We start from the raw sequence: 21,989 nt of genomic DNA, 5'->3' as shown, positions 1-21,989 counted from the left end.
AAGAGTTCCTTATTTGTTTAGCTTTAGAAAAATGTTTCTTATAGATTAAAGAGCATAAAATAGGCCGAGAGTAAAAAAAATCACCACACAAACAAAGGATATATGGTGGTTTGTGGTGGATGTTATAAATTCATCTTACAGTCATTTATTGATTTTTCACTAAGAAGGCGCATGAAAAATGATCAATTAGCATTCCACCTTTTGAATGGCTGCAACTTAGTAGAACTACACAGCCGAAAGCCTGACAAAGCCATTGCCATACACAAGTTTACATAGGAACATCACTTTTGTACATCTTATCTGCCTAACACAATTGGTGTTAGCAAGCTAAGTTGTAAACAACTCTAAAACAAAAACATTTTGTACATCCCCAACAAGTCGAATAGGCTAACAAACCTTTTGGTTTTCATCTAATATGATAGATATGTAGTGAACTCCGTCGCATTCCAACGGGTACAAATTATGATTCGCATGAAATGAAATATCAAATTCAATACAATTTTTTTTCAATTCAAATTTAAAATTCTAACTTTAAATCTTTAAAATCAAAATAACCAAACTTAATCAACTCGAGTACCTCAAAATGCAATTCATCAAACAAACATCACATTTTAGTTTCACAATGTCTCATGGATATAAATCCAAACCCAAATATTTTCTCCAAGATAAAGTTCATTATTTTTTTTAAGAGTAAATTGTCAAAATCGTCATTGAGGTCTGGTCATGTTTGTCAGTTTCATCTAAAACATTTTTTTTGTATCTTATTACCCTTCACTTTTGGGATTTTTTTTTGTCATTTTTCATCCAAATAACTAACAGAAAAAAATCCAAATTAGATGTTTGGATGAAAATGGTAAAAAATCACAAAACTGAATGACAATATGGTACAAAAAAAAGTTGTTTTAGATGAAACTCGCAAACATGCCCAAACCTCATGGACGATCTGGTAATTTGCTCTTCTCTATTATAATTAGGGGTGTAAACGAGTCGGGCCGAGCCCGAGCTCGACCAGGCTCGAGCTCGGCTCGTTAGGTTTTTATGAAGCTCGAGCTCGGCTTGGCTCGAGCCTACTTCTTTGAGCTCGAGCTCGGCTCGCGAGTAAAATCCAAAGCTTGAGATCGGCTCGACTCGGCTTGAACTATTTGGAGAACAACCTTAAACGAGCTAAAAGCCTGGCTCGAGCTCACTTCAACATCGCTTAAACGAGCCAAAGCTCGGCTCATCAATGTTATCATCATTATTAATATATTATATATAAAAAATTAAAATTTTGTACGGGCTCGTTTAGGCTCGCGAGTCTAAACAAGCTTTGTATTTCAGGCTCGAGCTCGGGCTCGGGCTCGTTAAGTTTCGGCTCATTCGAACTTTTAACCGAGCCGATCACGAGTAGCTCTCGAGCGTCTTGGGCTTGTTTACACCCCTAATTATAATCATAAACCAAGGACCAAACTATAACACTAACAACCCCTAATTATAATCATAAACCAAGGACCAAACTATAACACTAACAAAGCAAGAGGACCAAAACCACAACAAAACCAAAAAAAAGCCAATAAAAGAACACAACAAAAGAGTGAAACCACAAAACCCTAGCAACCAGATCCCCCATCCCAAAACCTGCAATCGCTACAACATAACACGCTACTTTCTGTCCACAAATCTTCAATCGGAGAAAAAAGCTTCAAATTCATTCATGGCGATGTCGAAATACGATCTGACACCTCGAATCGCTCCCAATCTGGACCGGCATCTCGTGTTTCCGCTGCTCGAATTCACTCAGGAGCGTGAACTGTACCCGAACGATCAGATTCTCAAAGCGAAGATCGAGCTTTTGAACAACACTAATATGGTTGATTACGCTATGGATATTCACAAGTCTCTGTACCACACGGAGGATGTTCCTCAAGGTAGTCAAAGTTTTTATTAATGTTAGGGTTTTAGTTATTGTTTTTGGCTGTTTTAGTTGGATATTTGTGGTTTTGGATTGTGTGAATGAGAACTCATGTTGCTATTTGAATTTGTGTTGGCCCTAGTGGCTTTGATTTGTATGAATGTTAATTTAAATTAGTACTAATGTAATTAAGTTTAATTTTTGTTAAGAAAATTAGCATTAAAATATTGAAGTGAACTGAAGCACTTTTGAGGAAAAATGGGGATTGTTATGTTAGCCAACTATGGGGTTTATCTTGTTATTGTTATTATTAATTCAGTTTAATAGAGGGTAGTACGGTAGACCGTCGTAGAGGCTATTTTTTTGTAGTTAATCGTGTTAATTTGTGAAAGTAAAATGATACAGACTATGTTTTAAGGTGAACATCGAAACTAACTGTTTGCTATCATGTTAATTTGTTTTAATATGTATGTCAAAAATATGTTAATTAGATTTCAGGGAAATTTAAAAGGTTACATATATGTAGGTGGGTCGCTATTATTGAACTTGTTATTCATTATGTCAGGCTAGATTGCTTGTAGTCGGGTGTCTATGCTTTGTTTTATATGTTTGATGTATGACCTAGGTTTAAAAAAGTGTGCCTAGGCGCAACCCTTGCGCTTCTGGTAGCATAAGGCGCGCTTTTTTCAAACAGCGCACCTGAGGCGTGTTTTCTTGGCGAAAAGTTGATTTTGAATCTGAGGTGCGCGCCTCATGTATTCCCCATATTTTTGTGCAGCAGGTTGTTGTGCAACATGCTATTCAGGTTGTACATGTATATATTTTCCATATTAGACATATATCAAGCTTACTTGTCTCTAAATATTGGGTAATTGATGCTAGAAACCTATAGGAAATATAAAAAGTTATATGTTTTTTTGCGCTTCGGGTACGAAAAGCGGTGTGCTTGGCCTTTCGTGCATCGTGCCTCAGTTTAGACGTTGTCGCTTTTTAAAACCAAGGATGTATCATATATATGTTTGTGAATGTATGCATGTTAGATTTGAAGTTATAAGTGGATGTTTTTAGTTTAGCAGAGTTTATATACGCATCTTTTGATGTTGTGGAAACTTGTTATCAGATATGGTGGACAGGAGAGTAGAGGTAGTTGCAAGATTGAAGTCTTTGGAAGAGGCAGCAGCTCCGTTGGTCACTTTTTTGCAAAATCCAAATGCAGTTCAGGAGTTGAGGGCTGACAAGCAGTATAACCTTCAGATGCTTAACGAACGTTATCAGGTACCCAATAATTATGGTTTTAGTTTATTTGAGGTTATTGGGTCAGTCTTTTGCATTGAGGTGTTGGTTAACTATCAATGAGATTAGCACTATGTGCATCATGCATATTTTCACATGAGTCTGAACGTTGGTCATGTAAGCTACGTTTTTGTATATTTTCATGTTTGTTTTGCTAATGTATTCTTAACTTTTTATGTTTCAATCAGATTGGTCCAGAGCAAATAGAAGCGTTATATCAGTATGCCAAATTTCAGTTCGAGTGCGGTAACTACTCAGGAGCAGCTGATTATTTATATCAGTACCGCGCGTTGTGCACCAATGCTGAAAGGAGTCTTAGCGCGTTATGGGGAAAGCTAGCAGCCGAAATACTCATGCAGAACTGGGACATTGCTCTTGATGAACTCAACCGTTTGAAGGAAATAATTGACTCGAAGGTCCCACTTTATGCATACCCTTTTGAGTACTTTTATGATTTGTTTATCTTTCTTTCAAGCAGAAATCTAATGAGAATTGTTATCTTTCAGAACTTTGCGTCTTCATTGAATCAAGTTCAAAGTAGGATCTGGTTGATGCATTGGAGTTTGTTCATCTTCTTCAACCATGATAATGGCAGAACACAAATTATCGACTTGTTTAATCAGGACAAGTAATGACCTTTTAGCTATTTCTTGCAGTTTTGCATTCCAATATTTATTCTTTTGACATTTTTTTTTACCAATGAAATGTCTCTTTCAGGTATTTGAATGCTATTCAAACCAACGCTCCACATCTCTTGCGTTACCTTGCTACTGCGTTCATTGTCAACAAGAAGAGAAGACCTCAGTTCAAAGAATTCATTAAAGTCATTCAGCAAGAGCAGCACTTGTTTTCGGATCCAATTACAGAGTTTTTGGCATGCGTGTATGTTAATTTTGACTTTGATGGTGCTCAGAAGAAGATGAAGGAGTGTGAGGATGTAAGCTGCTTTTTTTGTTTCTTTTACTTATATACACATGGAAGATTTGCATTTTCAAAACAAAAATGTTTCAGAAGCACAATATTGCTTATTATAAAACCTGAACAATGTACATACAGGTGATAATGAATGATCCGTTTTTGGGCAAACGGGTAGAAGAAAGCAACTATACAGTTGTGCCATTGAAAGACGAGTTCCTTGAGAATGCTCGTCTTTTCATCTTTGAGACTTACTGCAGAATACATGAGCGTATTGACGTGGGGTACAAACTTTGTTCGTTATATTTTTTTTTGTATTTCGTGTTTGGGAGCGTGAAGAAATCTGAATCTTGCTCTATGGTTTGGTTTAATCCATAGTTGTCAATAGCGAGCGTAGCGATCGCTATAGCGCGCTACGTAGCGTATAGGTCTGGCTCGCTATTAGGGTTGTAGCGATAGGTAGCAATAATAGCGATAGTTTATTTATTTTTGTTGTTTTTTTAAATATAAATAACAATTAAATATAGCTGGATTTTAGGTTTTTGTTAAATATACGTGTAAAATAGCATATATACCAGGGTATTTTTATATAATATACATATAATTTTTTTTAAAATTTCTTTTCTAGTGTATCGCTATAGCCACCCGCTATTTACCGCTATTCGCAATGTAGCAAATAGGTACCTTATCACTATTTGTCGCTATTCGCCGTTAAGAACCATGGTTTAATCTAATATTCAGGGTGCTTGCTGAGAAATTGAACCTAAACTATGAAGATGCCGAAAGGTGGATTTTGAATCTCATTCGAACTTCAAAGTTGGATGCCAAAATCAACACCCAAACTGGAACGGTTGTTATGGAACCCAATCATCCTAACGTGTAAGTATAGAAAATAGTTTTCAAAATATGATGCTTTTATTCCTACTTTATGCCAATTTATGGGATTATCTTGATGTGGAGGTGCCATTTAACCTATTTTGTAACGATTTTATGTGAGTTAGATTAAATTTACAAATACTTTGATTGGATCAAGTTGGAAAACTTACCCAAAACTGAACGGGTCAAACTTGTTGAAGGTCAAACCTGGCCCAACCAGTTTGACCTGAATTAAATATTTCTCGGTTTCTATCATTTACCTCGACATTTTTCATCTTATGTTGTGGACCATCAATATATGTTACCTTTTCTTTTTCTTTCTTCATAGGTATGAGCAACTTATTGACCACACAAAAGGACTCTCGGGTCGCACATACAAGTTGGTTAGTCAGCTCTTGGAACATGCTCAGGCACAAGCTGCTCGATGATTTTTGCTGGCAGCAGGTTTTGACTATATTTACTTGTTTTGTTAGTGTTGGTGGATTTTTGAACTTAAGCAATGAGCAGATTTATGTTTATTTTAGACGATCGAGTTTTTTACCGACAATTGTGGTTAAGATGATGAAACGAAGCTGTTACTTTTGAACCCTGCTATTTTTATGTTCTTTATTCTTGTAGTTCTGTCTTTGTGTATTGTTGTTTTGCGTGAGTTGGTCGACAATGTTGTTTATGTGCATCAAGATGTCTGAAACCTGGACATCCAAATGCTGGAGTACGATAGAACAAGTAGAATAAAAATGTTTGCAATTTTCATCTTGTGTGTATCTTTGTTGGTTGGTTTTATACAACTAACCGATAAACGAAACCCAAAGTTGACCGAATCCACAGGATTTACATTTTTCATGACCATAACTTCAGTTATGTGTTAAACAAACCCAACTGTGCATACCTAGCGATCATCTGAAAATGGTATCAGATTTGAATAGACCGACTAGAACAAACTATTTGGTTCAGATTGTCATGAAAGTTTGGAGATTGTAAACACTCAACTTGCTTGTTATTAAATTTTCTAGAGATTGAAGTAAATAAGCTAGTGAAAGTAAATATTCATTGGAGTGAATACTACTACAATGGGACCAAAAAAAAGTTGGTACAGCTCTAGCAACTTTAGACCATTTGCGGCCATCGTCCGTGGTTTTGGACGGCCACATACGGGAAATGTGAGAGAGGTAGAAAAAGACGAGAAGTCTGTGGAGGTGAAGATGCCCATGAAGAGAGATCCATCGTTAGTCGTTACACGCTAAAGGGGTTGAGTTTAGGTCTTGTTGAAATTATAATATAATATCTTTTATTTATTTTACAAGTAATAGTTAATTTACTGAGAAAGACTATCATGTTAAAATAATAATATAATGCTCCCCACAAAATATTTTCTGATCTTGTAAATATTTAACTATACTTTAATTGTTTTTTTTTTGGTTTGATTATTTAATATATTGGACTTGTTTTCTTTGTAGCGAGTTTAATTTGGTTAACTCGTATGCCCAAATATTTGAAAGAGCTATTTTTTATAATTTATTTTTAATACAGAGTTTGGATTTCTCTGTGTATACACTTGTAACACATTTATATGTTTTTCTTTAAGGAGAAAGTGACTACTATTGATGGAGATATGAGAGACAAGAGGAAGGTGCCGAAAAGGCTTGAAGATAAGAAATTGCATATCCAAACATTTTAAAAACTTTTTGATGATGTATACAATAATAAGAGAGAGAAACATAAATATAATAAATTAAACACACACAGCTATGTTATACACACACATATATAAGGTTAAAATACAAAGAGATGTTAACGTGCGAAACGTACAAACAATTAATATAGGATGCGTAACTATTGACATAAGTTGCGTAACTATTTTTATAAATTGCGTAATTAGTTTTATACATGTTGTGTAACTATTTAACTCCATGCGTAATTATCTATTATCATTAGTAATAACATATATTATATATATATATATATATATATATGTTGTGTGATTATTTCACTTCATGCGTAATTATGATGTGTAATTATATGATACTTCATACGTAATTAACTTCGTACCCTTTGCACTCTAATTCCTCTTTGTACATTAATATGTCTCTCCCTCCCTCTCTCTTTCCCTATATATATATATATATATGTTTTGCGGTCAGTGGCGAAGCTTGAGATTTTTGACCGCGGGGTCGAAAACGTATATACCAAAAATTTCTATAAAACCGGGGGGTCAAAAACGTATATACCAAAAAATTTCTATACAAAAACTACATACTTTCCACTAACGAACGAAAAGTTCGGGGGTCGGTCGCCCCCTCCCACCCCCACAAAGCTACGCCCTTGTTTGCGGTGATGGTGGCGACAATGACAACATTAGTGGGTGACGATTGTGATGTGGTGTGGTGTGGTGGTGGGGGAGTATGAGATTTAAATTCATGTGGCTAAATTCTTTTGCTATTTTAAAGGAGTGTAATATTTCTTTATTTGAAGGAATACTCGATTCCTTGAAGTCTTGAACTTGCAGTTTATGAACCAAACAAGTAAGAAACATAATCAAAAATCTAAATCTATTATTCAACCAATGATTAGACAAAAGAGACCCCTACATTTTTAGATGTTCGATAGTTTAGATCTTAAACACAAACCTTAAGTGAAAATAAATTAACATAAAACCAAATGATTATCTCAATATGGTCTAAATGATATGTTAGGAGAAATAGATCCAAATGATTGATATCAACGAAATTAAGGGCACCACATTAGAAGTATTAATAACACATCACAAAAATGGTTGAGAAAGAAATATCTAAGCTCAAACTTTTGTCTAACCAATCATGGTGTAGTGTATAGATATTTTACATTTATGAAAAGCTACACTTTATGCCCCTTATGTTCCAAATATTGATAAACAAGCTCCAAATATATTTTATTGAATATACTATGGTGTTTAAAATTTTATCACAACCAAAATCCTTTTCAAGATTCCTAAATGTAATCTTATCAAAGATTTCACACGAGTACTTATTTTAGTTAGATTCCCAAACAAATTAAAGGGATCTTAGATAAGGTTTTAATATTGTTGATAAATCTAAAGAATAATGTGTCAAATTAAGCTATTAACTAAAGTACATTGTTCCACCTAAACTTTAGTAGCAACTGAAATTGTTCCTCGTAAGTTATCCTATCACAAGGAAAATATATTATTGAACTACTATAACGGCGTAAAATTATATATTTAAAATGTTTAAGTGGCTTCCCTTACGACATCTAATACTTTATATGTGTCTGCTAATATGTTGCTTTCTAATTTGGTTTATCTCAAATGCCGTTTATAATTTATACCTTCTCACCCGAATATTAACATTTGTAGTCATGTATGCATTCTTTAACACATAATCATTGGTATTGTCAAATGTATTTTCAGCATCTTCTTGACATCGTAGATGATGATCTTCACATTCATATGTTTATTAGCATCCTGGTGTGTGTATGTGGGTGTGGGTGTGGGTGTGGGTGTGTTGGGGGGGGGGGGGTTGAAGTGTAACATGTAGTCTAAAACATTCTTCACATGTGACTCAAGTCACGCACATCCACTCAAATTATTCTCTGATCCTAGTTTGATTGGATGTCGAAATGATAACATGTCAATAAACAAGGGTACACAGTTTACCTCGACTTGCACTTGATTTCAAGGACCGTCCAACAAACGTCTTTTAACAACTCGTATTCGATAAAAGTGAAGCCTCATCGTCTTACCATCTTATACCAAAGCACACAACAATCCATGAATTGTAAACTTATACACTACATGAAGTAATTGAAGGACCAAGTTTGCCCCTCTCATACTCATTCGTCCTTTTCAAAAACACTAAAAATAGGAAAATAATAATAATAAGATAAAAAGTGAACAGGCAGTCAAAAATCAATGATTGGATTTGGATGTGATAAAATCATAAAATAAATTTTCCTTTTTATAATGATATGATGCCACTTTTTAATGTAAATAATAATATTCTAAAACTTAAAAACCCCTTTTATCTCTGATTTTGTGAATCAGTGATTTCCACATATAGAACCCCTTTCCTTATATAGATATTCCCCCTTTTCCTCCGCCCCCCGCCGGCCGGTTCCTCCGTCCACGGCGGCAATTCTCCGGTGAGCTTCTCCGCCGTGCACCGGTTGCGGTTTTTTCGATCCATTTTTCACCAATTTCCTGTAAATATTTCGTCAACGACCGATAATTAGTTGTGTAAGTGTTGCTTGATCGTTGTTATATGATTGTTGTTATTTGGTTTTAGGTTTGTTATATGTTAATTAGTTGATCATATTGTTGTTTGCTTGCTTTATTTGTGCAATGTTTGTGTAGATTTGGGGGTTTGATGCATTTTGTTTGTTGTTAGGCTGTGGGGTGTGGGGTGTGGGGTGTGGGGGGCTTTGGTTTGGGGCATTGATCGACAAGTGGCAGCTGTGGGGTCCACAAGGTGTGGTGTGGTGTGGCGGGGCTGCGGCTGGGTGTGGGTTGGCCATGGCTTCTGATGGCGTGGCCAGCCATGTGTAATTTGTTAGGTTTTTTTTAACTATTTAAAATTTCGTAAACTAAAATAGAATATTACATATAATTTTTTAAAAATTACAAATAAAATTAAGAAAAACTACATAAAATAAAAAAAAAAAAAAACTACATAAAATTAAAAAAAAAAAAGATTAAATACTTCAAGATTGGCCCATATCATATTTTTTCAAGATTTCTTGTTTCATTTGCAACGTCAATTCCAATTCTGGGCCGCTAAGGTGATCGACGGGCATGGCGAGAAATTTCATATCCTCGCGTTTTTCTTGTTTGGGTCGTATCCACGGCTAAAAGGATGCATTGTAGAGGATGTGGGTTAAATTTATTAAAATATAGATATAGAAGAAGTAGAGATGTAGAGAAGTGGTAAAAAATTGTAAAAAAGTGGTAGTTATTATAAGGTATAAAAAAGATTTTTTTTTAAATAAACTAGCCGTTGGCTAACGGCTGCCCCAAACGGTCCAATTTCAACAACCAATCCTAGCTAGCCAGCTCACACCGCCCCTCCCGCCCAACGCCGGGCTTCAAAGCCACGCTAGCGGGGCAACGCCGTGGCCAACGTTGGCACGATGTGGGTTAGCCAGCGTTGCCTGGCATCCCCTGCCCCGTAAAACGCCCCACTCCCCACAGCCTTAGGAAGTTGTTTTGTGGTTTTAATTTTTATAGTTGAATTTTTTGTTTTTGATGAGAATTAAGTGATTTCATGATTTCATTCTTGAATTTGTGTTTGTAGTGGTAGCCCTAGCTAGGTTGGGGTGTTATGCATTTTGTGACAATCGGTTTTTGTGTATTTGGTTAAATGTGGTGGTGGTTTTCCATTTGTGTTTTTTTAGGTTTGAAACAAGTAGACGTGTGACGGCTGGATGGAAATTGTGTAAGTAATTTGATTATAGTTTGGAGATGTATACCGGCAAAGACAAGTTGACCTTAGAAAGAGACAAAGACAAAAAGAGCCAATCATACGACGGATCGTGTTTGGCATCTCATGATTGGCTCTTTTTGGCTTTGTGTGTCTTTCTTTATGCATGTCTATTTCGTTAATTTCAAGGTCAACTTGTCTATTCTAGTGATTTCCCAAATTAATAATCCACGTAAGAAATCTATCTTTGGGCTTTACAACTTACAAGTGGGTGTCACATACTCGGCCCAAAGAATCCAAACTTGGACCCTATACCGGTCCAAGTTTTCCTAAAATCCAAATAAGCCACGGCCCAACTTTGGTTACATTTTGGGCCAAAATAATCCGGTTTTGGAAAATTTTGGTATGAATAAGCTATAAAAAGTTGAATATGAAATTTTGAATCTATTTTTCTGCTTAATTAGAATTAAAATAATCAGATTTGTAAATAAAGCCTACAAGAAGTTGGAATAAGAAAACTGATTATGCTTATAATTCCCTGCATGTGTGGGTGGATTTTATGTTTTTGTTTGAGATGCAGGCTCAGTGATTTGCAGCTAAGAAGCTAGTGAAATCTACGACTATCGATCACATAGCTTCTTATTTTGAATGAAAATCAAAGAGCAGGTGAGTGAATGTGATTGATCAAATCTATTAAAATTGTGGATTACGGGACTTGTACAAGTTGACTTTTGATTTCTTTCAAGTTGGATTTATGTGATGGATCTAGGGTCACAATATCATTGTCTCACGGGAACTACACCATCTGAGGAATCGGTTCTGGACATGGAAAGAACAGGATGCAACCACCCCGAAACGCCACAATTAGACTCTGTAGCCGGCACCGCATCTGCCGGTCAACTCTCTGACACCAATGCAGCATACTTCTCATGGCCAACTTCTGGCAGACTGAACGATGCTGCTGAAGACAGAGCTAATTATTTTGACAACCTTTTAAAAGGGGTTTTGCCGGTACGGATCGGTCGATTGCCTACTGGAGAAAGAGCGATTACGCTGCTTGAACTTATGACAATACGGGCTTTTCATAGTAAAAATTTGAATCAAGTTAGTCTTGCAACCGCAATCGGGTTCAGGATACGAGGCGGTATGCTTACCGATATACCTGCTATTCTTGTCTTTGTTGCTCGTAAGATTCACCGGGAGTGGCTCAGCCATTGCGAGTTTGTGCCATGTGCTCTTGAGGTTTTTAACTCTATGCGCATTTTCATTTTTTCTTTGGTATCCCAATAACAGTTTTAAGAAATGGAAAAAAAAAAAAAAAGAAAATGATATTTTTTGTGGTTGTGAGAGTGTAAATCCCCGAATCATAAGAATTAGAGTAAAATGTCATTTAAGTCCCTGAGGTTTGGCCAATTTTGCGATTTTCGTCCAATAGTTTGTTTTTCCGCATCTGGATCCAAAAGTTTTGAGATCTTGCTGTTTTCATCCTGCTCGTTAACTCCATCCATTTTTCTCTGTTAAGTTAAGGGTATTTCCATCTTTTTTGCTAACTTAAAGGGCAATTCGGTCTTTTTCACTTTATGTGAAAAGACCGAATACCCCTGAAAAAGTCCGAATTGCCCTTTAAGTTAAAAAAAAAGACAGGAATACCTCTCTGACTTAACGGAGAAAAATGGATGGAGTTAACGAGCCGGATGAAAATGGCAAGATTTCAAAACTTTTGGATTTAGATGCAAAAAAACAAACCTTTAGACGAAAGTCGAAAACTGACCAAACCTCAGGGACGAAAATGGCATTTTACTCTAAGTGTAAAAATTATACTACAAAAGAATAGTTTGGATGTGCATTTTCAGAGTGATTATTTTGACTTGAAAAATCAACATCGAATAATCAGTTGATAACGTTAGGGAGGGAGAAGTAATTTCACATTAAACTAGACAACAAAGAATAAGATAGTTAAACTGTCATGATAATAACTGTTTATATTTTAATATTTTATAATTCTGCCAAATTTATGGTTCATATTAGGTGCTATATTCGGTAAGCCGTCAAGTGTACAGTTGAATTTTGGTAATAGTTTTGGGTGGAGGAATGTTTGGATGTGGGCTTGCAAAAGTGATTATCGTCACGTGAGGAATGGGAATCAACATTTGATAAATAGAAGTTTAGGATACCTTATTAAATGTACTTTGGTTTATATAATATGAACTAACTGAATAGGTTGAACAGGGACCCGGGGGTGTGTGGTGTGAAGTTGACGTGGTGGAGTTTTCATATTATGGTGCACCTGCAGCAACACCGAAGGAAGAGTTTTACACAGAGCTTGTTGATGGCCTGCGTGGAAGTGATCCATGTATTGGTTCGGGTTCCCAGGTAGTGTCAAGTCTGTTTTGTATGATTATAATTTTTAGGGTCCTTGTATCTGAAAACAGACAAGCTACTTGTTGCATGTGTAGGTTGCAAACCGAAGAACATGTGGGACCATGGGAGCCATTGTGAAAAGCCGAACAGGAAACCGGCAGGTTGGGTTCCTGACAAACAGACACGTGGCGGTTGACTTGGATTATCCAAACCAGAAAATGTTTCATCCTATGCCACCAAGCCTTGGACCCGGGGTCTATCTTGGTGCTGTTGAGCGAGCAACCTCGTTTATCACAGATGATCTTTGGTATGGCATATTTGCCGGTACTAATCCAGGTAATATTTGTTCCAACTCATGCATTTATGGTCAAAATATATAATATTTATGGTCAAAATAGTCAGATATAAGAAAACTGATTTTTCAAGATTAGTCTGATTCTGATTTCTCTAGTCATAATAATCACTTTTAAACGCACATCCAAACACCCCCTTTAGCTTAAACTTTTAGCAAAAAAAGAATAAAATGAAAATTTTATAGAAAATTTTAAGAATGAAAACATTTGTAAGACTAAGCTAAGAATTAGACGTTGCATGTATTATGCAGAAACGTTTGTTCGAGCAGATGGGGCCTTCATCCCATTTGCAGAAGACTTTAACGTATCAAATGTGACTACATTGGTTAGAGGCATTGGTGAAATTGGTGACGTCAAAGTCATAGATTTGCAGTCAAGGGTCGGCAGCGTAGTTGGTCAACAAGTAGCAAAAGTTGGACGAAGTTCCGGGATGACCACAGGAACCATAATGGCATACGCCTTAGAATACAATGATGGAAAAGGAATTTGCTTTCTTACTGACTTTTTGGTAATTGGTGAGAACCAAAAGACGTTTGATCTTGAAGGTGATAGCGGAAGTTTGATTATTTTAACAGGACAAAACGGTGAAAAACCGAGGCCTATCGGAATCATTTGGGGTGGGACCGCCAATCGAGGTCGATTAAAACTCAAAGTCGGTCAACCTCCGGTCAATTGGACCAGTGCGGTGGATCTCGGTCGACTACTAGATGTTCTTGAACTTGATTTAATCACAACCAATGGAGGTCTTCAAGGTTTACACTTTTTATACAGTTTGCACTATTTTGTTTTTTTGAGTAAAATGTCCCTGAGGTTCGGCCAGTTTTGCGAATTTCGTCCAATGGTTTGTTTTTGCGCATCTGGATCCAAAAAGTTTGAAATCTTGCCATTTTCATCCTGCTCGTTAACTCCATCCATTTTTCTCTCTTAAGGCAGGGGCATTTTCGTCTTTTTTGTTAACTTAAAGGGCAATTCGGTCTTTTTCACTTTATGAGCAAGAATTAAGCATAATGTACAAGTATTCAAAACCAATTAAGTTAACAAAAAAGTCGGAAATACCCCTGACTTAACGGAAAAAAATGGATGGAGTTAACGAGCCGGATGAAAATGGCAAGATATCAAGCCTTTTGGATCCAGACGCAGAAAAACAAACCTTTGGACGAAAGTCACAAAACTAGCCAAACCTTAGGGACGAAAATGACATTTTACTCTTATTGTTTTAATAATCCTATTAACCGATTCTTTATCAACTTAGTTGCGCTGCAAGAACAAAAAAATGCATCAACATCAGCAGGGCTTGATTGTCCAGTTGGCGAATCATCTTCTTACAAGTGTATACCAGCAGAGAGAACAGAAGAAAATCATCTACCATTTAATTTAAATGACCAAATTGCCCCTCTAGAGTTCCATGTGGAAAGTGGTATCGAAGCAGCTCCTAACATTGAACATCAATTCATATCAAGCTTTCCTTCACATCAAATGGGGACGTATGAAAACTCAAATTTGCAGATTCACCAGTCGTCGTTAAGAAACGGGTCGGAAGAAATATCCATCGTCGGCTTGCAGTTGGGTGAACCAGAACTGAAGAGACGAAAGCAATCCGAGGAAGAAGCATAAGTTGTGGAATGAATCTGTAAGTATCTCTAAGTTTTGTATTCATTGGATTATATTTTTTGGCCCTGGCATGATTTGGGTGCTAAGGTTGCCTACCACCAGTGTTTAGATCGTAGGGTTGTTTAGATAAAACAATGGCTAAAGTTATAAATATTTGTACATTTTAGTCCTATGCTGTTCAAAAATGTACTACCGTATTGCAAGTATTGATGATCAATAAAACAAACAGTTTATCGCTGTTCTGTGCCAAGTGTCAATAATTTTACAAGTATTGGTCCTTTTGTGCAAAAATCTCTTTGTGGTCTCTGGTCTGAATCTAGCTTCTTTCGGTTTCCGTATTAGCGGCTTAGCCCTTTGGACACCTGCCCGGCGCAGTTTGGAGGTTGAATACAATTTGGACATGTTAAGGGGCGAATTTACATGGGTCTGGACTATCATTCTAGCACTTGGTGGTATGAATATTTACAACAAGAATCGTACACCCTAAATAATTTTAGACTTACTTTTTAAGAAGTAATATATTTGACAAAACCATTATTTCAATTTCATAATTGAAAGTCAACTAAAAATCTGTTGAAGTAGATTTGACATTCAAATTATTAGTTAAAACATGTGAAAAACTTTTTTTTGAAAGGCGAACTTCATTAAAAAACACCCACCCGAAAACCGGGCCAGCCAAAACAAAAACACCTACATAATTACAAAATTACAAAATTACACCAATCTACCCAACTAAACAACCCTTTTTTATACTTATGTTTATACCAAAGAAAACTGACTGTCCTGACGTCGCTAAAAACCACTTCTACATGGCTCTTAATGCCATTGAACCTAAGATTATTCCTGGTATTCCACAACAACCAACATGCCGTGTAAACAACCCCTTGAATCGCCTTCCTTTCAGCCTGCGTTCTGGACCCCCATTTATGAATCTCAATCAGATCTTTGAACGAGAATACAAAAAAATTCATAACCCGACACCACAGACTAATTCTCTCCCAAAGATTCAGCGCGAACCGGCATGAAGAAAATAAATGCGAAACCGAGTCCGAAAAAACATGTGAAAAACTTAATACACGTTTATAGGAAAGTTAGAAAATTAGAGAAGTTAGACCTCAAAAGTTAAAGGAATAGACATCCATGTTGGCTAAGTTAGCCTGCACAAAAGTTTATTGTGAAGTACAACGGAGTTAAAATAACCAATAAAAAAGACGTGTAAATTGCAGGTTAAATAGCTGACAGATGAAAAAGCAGCAGGGACTATACAACTGACAACTAAAAATGGGAGCTTAATAGCCGTCAGCTAAAAATATGGGGCTAATAGCTATCGACTATTAGCCCATGGTTTTACACGTGTTTCAATTTGTTTCAATCTAAGGCTATAATGTGGATCCTTTGTACTTTACCTGTTTATCATGATTTAGCTAATGAATCTTGTTTGGTATCTCCTGGTTGGCTTCTTCTGGGCTTGTCTATTTTTCCAATTGCTAAATATGGGTGTCTATTATTTTAACTTTAAGGTCAACTTATCTATTTTTCTAATTTTCCCGTTAATATCATAATATAATTTGATGATATATTAAGTGTTGCTACAAGTTTACAACGATAGGGTGTACAACACTGTATCATGGTGAAGAGGTATGGTCCCAATTCCCTGCCTACATGGCAGGGACCACACCACTTTTGTGCACACAAGGCATCCACGTCAATGAAACACTCCAGAAGCTTCTAGAAACTTCTGGATGATTCACAGTTGGCACCAAAGATGCTCTATCCGACATAAAGGACAACACATGTCACCACTAGCAGAATGCCACATAGACCTGCGACAATTCAGGGAGGAGAACTGACAATACCGGTACGAGGTATCCAGCGCAGGCGAATGCAAGAACGCCACGTGTACCACTACACCTGCCATGACAGAGCAGACCAAGAGGATATTCCCCTTGGTCGGACAGCTGGCACGCGCTCACAGCTGGCACAACTGCTCCTTCCTTCTTCACCCTCCGGCTATAAATAGGACCCTTCATCATTCAGGTTTAGGATCTTTACTCTCCTTACTCTATACACACACTGTTTATTTACTCTCAGAACAGTACTTATTCTCACGCCGGAGCCTGGTTAAGAGGGAAAACCCCCCTCCCCCTCTTAACGAGACTAACGGTGTTTACTGTTTTGCAGATCTCGAGCCATCAATACGAGTAGAAGAAGAGGTTGAACCCCATAAGTGAAACAAACCTACTGATTAGCCTTGTGTTAACCAGTGTTTCAACATTGGCGCCATCCGCTTTTTTGCAAAACCATTCTCACCTCTTTTCTTTTCTAAAAAACACTCGTGAAAATGGTAGAACAAAATCACTCACACCCAGTCGACGGAGAAGTTTCTTCCTTTGAACTCGTTTCGGACACGGCACACGTCCAAAGGGGTCAAAGGAACGAGACCATCCAAGAGGGTCAGCTGAACAACGATTTTCCATCCATCTTTAGAAGTGCATCCAGGGCTGTTAGCCAAACCACAACCGGACCCACTTTCCAAACACCAGCAAGAATCATCACTCAAACCACAAACGGAGCTGCTTTCCAAACTCCAACGGGGATATTACACCAAACAACCCCGCCGATGCAGACTCTAAGCCATGGAGCAGGCCCTTCTGCTCCATCGGAACAATCACAACTCAACTATTCTGCACTTCTAGGGCTACCCGAGGGAAAAACTCTGGCTTCCTGGTATGCCGAACAGATGGCGTCCATAAACCTCGTTTATACGCAGCTCAGTGCACAACAAGCCCTGCTCCAAGCGTAAGCTAATCAATCAGCATTTGCAACTCCACAACCAAGGTCTCTGAGTACACACACGGCTCAGCAGACAAACGCGTGGAACTTACGTCCAGAAAGAGGACCAGTGCAAAATATAAGAAGACCTAGTGTACACGACACGCGCGATACTTATTCTGAAACAGAGAGCAACTTCGTGCAAAACTCCAATCTACAACGAAGGCCGATCCAAACCCGTTTGGGCGCGCGCAACATGAATACGGAATGGGAGGAAGAAGAAGACGACCCGACTTACAAGGAGGAATCCACAGTGTTTAGCAGACTTCATCCGGAGCACGAAGCATACAAACCAACCAAGCGCGTGGGGTACAACCCAAAAGCAGAGCACGATTATACCTTGAGCTATCGTCCTGAGGACATGGCTGAAAATTCAAAATTCATCCGAGAAATCGCATGCGCGGCCATCGACAAAACGAAATTACCACACAACGTGGGTAAATACAACGGGTTGACGGACCCAGATGATCACCTCCAGGTGTTTAAGGGCGCAGGGGCAACAGGCGGATGGAACTTACCAACATGGTGCCACCTGTTTGCTCAGACGTTCGTCGGCGCGGCGCGCATTTGGTTCGACAACTTACCAGCAGGCAAAATCAAATCATGGGTCGATTTCCGAGAGAAGTTCCTAGCACACTTCTCTCAACAGCGAAGACAAGCCAGAGACCCTGGTGACTGTTTAAACATATGGAGAAAAGACTACGAGAGCGTAGAGGATTTCATCACAAGGTACAACAAAGAATGTTTAGAAATCGGAGATATACCAGAAAAGATGATGCGCGCACACTTCATGAGAGCGGTCAAGTGTGACGACTTGGTTAAAAGAATCAAAGGGCGAGACGGAGGACCCAAAGATTGGGAAACCTTCATAGAAGCAGCCAAAACAATTGCGCAGACAGACAGGCAGTTGACCGGCGACGATCACCGTCAGCGCGCGCACAACCATAATGATCGACACAACAGAAGGGGCAGAAATCAACCCTGGAAAGCTTCTGGGCACAGAGAAAGAAGTCCTCCACGGGAAGACGCACGCCACACAATCAATCAAATAGCCCATCGAAAAGAAGTAAAGCGAGAAAACAGAGAAAAACAATGGACTCCACTGACCAAAACACCCTCTGAAGTCTTGGCCACGGAGAACCATCAGTTCAAACCACCCTTGCAAATGCGCAACAAGAGAGGCCAAGACCCAAATCTCTTCTGTGAATTCCACAAAGATACGGGCCACTTAACCGACGACTGTTTCAGTCTAAAGCAAGAAATCGAGAGAGCCCTGAGAGATGGAAAGCTCACTCATTTGGTCAAAGGCGGAAAGCGCGATTTCCGCCAAATACAAAGAAGAGATGAGGGGCCAGATAACAAAAAGCTCAGAAAGCTAGAAACCCACATGGTGCAGGGAGGTCCACGAAGACCAAGGAAAAACTACAACAAGCGCGCGCAGGATGATTCATGGCGCGAAAAGCAAGTTATTTTTCCAGTTGTTAGAGGGGGTCCAAGAGAAAAGCGACCAATAGTCATTCCAGGTGTGATTGGCCACTACCAGACAGATTACATCTTCATTGATCCCGGGAGCACCGCGGATATCATATATGAACAGTGCTTCAATCAATTTGATCAAGAGGACAAGGCGCGCCTAGAGCCAGTCGATTATCCACTAACTGGTTTCTGCAACGAAGCCGTCTTTCCCCTAGGACAAATATCCTTCCCAGTGTTGCTTTCAGACGGGAGAAATTCAAGAACTGAAGAAGTCACATTCATGGTATTGCCGGCGCACTCAAGACATGACATCCTCTCAGGAAGAGAATCCCAAGGAGACTTCAGTATGATCTGCTCTACACCACATTCCGCTGTTGGATTCCCCACCGAAACAGGAATTGCGCTGATATATGCAAGTAAGGAAGTTTTAGCAACAGACGAAATCAGACCAACCAAAGCAAGCAAGCCAGCACCGCGCATAGAGGCAGAAAAATGGGTATTGAACAGCGCATACCCAGAACAAACAGTCACTCTGGGGCCCGCCATGTCCGACCTGACGCGCGCGGTGCTCAAGAAATTACTGCACGAAAACATGGACGTGTTCGCCTGGACACCGGCTGATATGGTTGGTGTTCCACGACACATAGCAGAACACCGCCTAAATGTCTCAGAAGACGCAAAGCCAGTGGTGCATGCCAAACGCCACCTAGGCGACGTCAAACACGATGCCATGAAAGAACAAGTGTTAGAGTTGCTAAACGCAGGAATCATCAGAGAAGTCAGGTACCAAACATGGGTAGCAAGCCCAGTAATGGTAAAGAAACCAAATGGCAGCTGGAGAATGTGTGTCGACTATAAGGACCTGAACAAGGCATGTCCCCGTGACTGCTACGCCTTACCAGACATAGACGAGAAAATCGATTCTTTGGCAACATTCCGGTGGAAATGTTTTCTGGATTGCTACAAGGGGTACCATCAAGTTCAAATGGCCGTTCAAGACGAAGATAAAACCGCATTTCGCACACCAACAGGGTTGTATTGCTACACCAAGATGCCGTTCGGCTTAAAAAATGCAGGCACAACATACCAAAGGCTGATGAACGAAACATTCAGTGACGCCATCGGTAAGTACATAGAAGTGTACATGGATGATCTGGTAATCATGAGCAAAGAGGAGAGCGCGATGCTGGCAAATATCCAGAAGACATTCAACACGCTAAGCAGCGTAAGTATCAAGCTGAACCCAGCAAAGTGCTCATTCGGAATGGAAGAAGGGAAGTTCTTGGGCTTCATAGTCACAAAAGATGGTTTTAAGGTAAATCCAGAAAAGGTCCAAGCCATAGAAAGGATGCCTTCACCAGCAAACATCAAGGACATGCAGAAACTAGCAGGATGATTAGCAGCACTCAATCGTTTTCTAGCCAACCACGTCGCAAAATCCTTCCCATTCATCAAAACCTTGCGCAACTGCATGAAGAAAAGCCAGTTCCAGTGGACTCCGGAAGCCGAAAATGCGTTCCGCGAGATGAAAGATTGCCTCATAAAACTGCCAACATTAACCGCACCAAACAAGGGAGAACCTTTGGTACTTTACCTGTCAGCTTCCGACAGGGCAGTCGGGGCTGTACTACTCGTCGATCGTCAAAGTGTTCAAACACCAGTATACTATGTGTCGCGAACCTTGACCGATCCAGAGACCCGGTATGCAATCATGGAGAAGCTAGTCCTTGCACTGATCCACGCTTCAAGACGCCTACGCAGGTATTTTGCCAACCACGTTATCCACGTGCTAACAAACTACAACATTGGAAATATCCTTGCAAGGCCAGAAGTATCAGGAAGGTTGGCTAAATGGGCAATAGAGCTGGGGGGCCATAATGTGGTTTTTAGACCACAACCATCGATCAAAGGCCAGGTCTTAGCAGATTTTATGACGGAAGTCCCGGATGACAAGGACAGAGAATGTAAGGCGATGGAGAAAGCCGAGAAAAAGCAAACAGAAGAGCCATGGCTGTTGTACACAGATGGTGCATCTAACGAAGATGGAGCAGGCGCGGGGCTAAGGCTAGTGAGCCCAGACAAACACGAGTTCACATACGCCATACGCCTGGACTTCAAGAGCACAAACAACGAAGCTGAGTACGAAGCTTTCCTGGCTGGCCTGCGATTGGCGATCAAAATGGGGGTCCGACATATCGAAGCGCATGTGGACTCCATGTTAGTAGCAGGCCAAATCAACGGCCAATATGAAGCCAAGGGCGATATAATGGCACTCTATCTCAACCAAGCGAAGACTTTGCTACAAACCTTCTATTCCTACAAGGTGCACCACATAAACCGAAGCGAAAACAAGCCGGCCGATGCTTTAAGCAAGCTGGCATCAACAAGTTTCCAGCACCTAGCAAAAGATGTGCGCATAGAGGTCTTGAGCAATCCATCCGTTCCACTGAGAGAAGTAAGCGTCATCCAGACAGGAACAACGTCCTGGATGACGCCGATAATCATGTACTTGCAGTCAGGGATACTTCCAGAAAACAAAGCCGAGGCGCGGAAGATCAATACAAATCAGAACACTATCAAATGGCAGACGGGATACTGTACCGAAAATCGTATCTTGGCCCACTGCTACGATGTGTTGACGCCGACGATGCGAACTATCTGATCCGGGAAGTACATGAAGGAATCTGTGGTATCCATGCCGGGCCTCGAATGGTAGTGGCAAAAGTGATGAACGCCGGATACTACTGGCCCGGGATGCATCTCGATGCTGTGAAAGAATTGAGAAAGTGCAGTGGCTGTCAGGGGCACGCGCCAAAGACCATGCGCCCCAAGAATGAACTAGTGCCCGTATCAACCGCATGGCCTTTTCAACAATGGGGCATAGACATGGTAGGCCCTTTCCCAGAAGCTCCGGGGGCAGTCAAGTTCATAATAGTCGCGGTTGATTACTTCACCAAGTGGGTAGAAGCA

At 39.4% G+C, this 21,989-nt stretch overlaps 2 protein-coding genes across 8 annotated transcripts; both read left to right on the top strand.

Moving 5' to 3' along the window:
- Nucleotides 1-1,505: 1,505 nt before the first annotated feature.
- Nucleotides 1,506-5,592, top strand: LOC110878626 (eukaryotic translation initiation factor 3 subunit E). Its single transcript, XM_022126968.2, has 8 exons — nt 1,506-1,907; nt 3,012-3,166; nt 3,373-3,600; nt 3,691-3,812; nt 3,902-4,121; nt 4,241-4,383; nt 4,841-4,978; nt 5,304-5,592. Exons 1-8 carry the CDS (start codon nt 1,694-1,696, stop codon nt 5,401-5,403), a joined length of 1,320 nt encoding a protein of 439 aa, XP_021982660.1. The 5' UTR covers nt 1,506-1,693; the 3' UTR covers nt 5,404-5,592.
- Nucleotides 5,593-8,947: 3,355 nt separating this feature from the next.
- LOC110878624 (protein NARROW LEAF 1) lies at nt 8,948-14,953 on the top strand. Of its 7 annotated transcripts, none has more exons than XM_022126965.2 (8): nt 8,979-9,206; nt 10,361-10,401; nt 10,967-11,052; nt 11,133-11,628; nt 12,616-12,759; nt 12,843-13,083; nt 13,352-13,852; nt 14,353-14,917. In XM_022126965.2, exons 4-8 carry the CDS (start codon nt 11,146-11,148, stop codon nt 14,712-14,714), a joined length of 1,731 nt encoding a protein of 576 aa, XP_021982657.1. In that variant the 5' UTR covers nt 8,979-9,206; nt 10,361-10,401; nt 10,967-11,052; nt 11,133-11,145; the 3' UTR covers nt 14,715-14,917. The 7 variants fall into 7 exon arrangements, with proteins under 7 accessions (XP_021982655.1, XP_021982657.1, XP_035833467.1 ...); XM_022126967.2 differs by having other exon boundaries at nt 9,006-9,206; nt 11,156-11,628; nt 14,353-14,948; XM_022126963.2 differs by having other exon boundaries at nt 8,948-9,206; nt 10,967-11,628; nt 14,353-14,953.
- The last annotated feature ends 7,036 nt before the right edge of the window (nt 14,954-21,989 follow it).

The sequence above is a fragment of the Helianthus annuus genome, chromosome 9 (genome assembly GCF_002127325.2).
Source record: "Helianthus annuus cultivar XRQ/B chromosome 9, HanXRQr2.0-SUNRISE, whole genome shotgun sequence".
Taxonomy (NCBI): Eukaryota; Viridiplantae; Streptophyta; class Magnoliopsida; order Asterales; family Asteraceae; genus Helianthus; species Helianthus annuus.
This window is presented reverse-complemented; position numbering and strand designations above follow the sequence as displayed.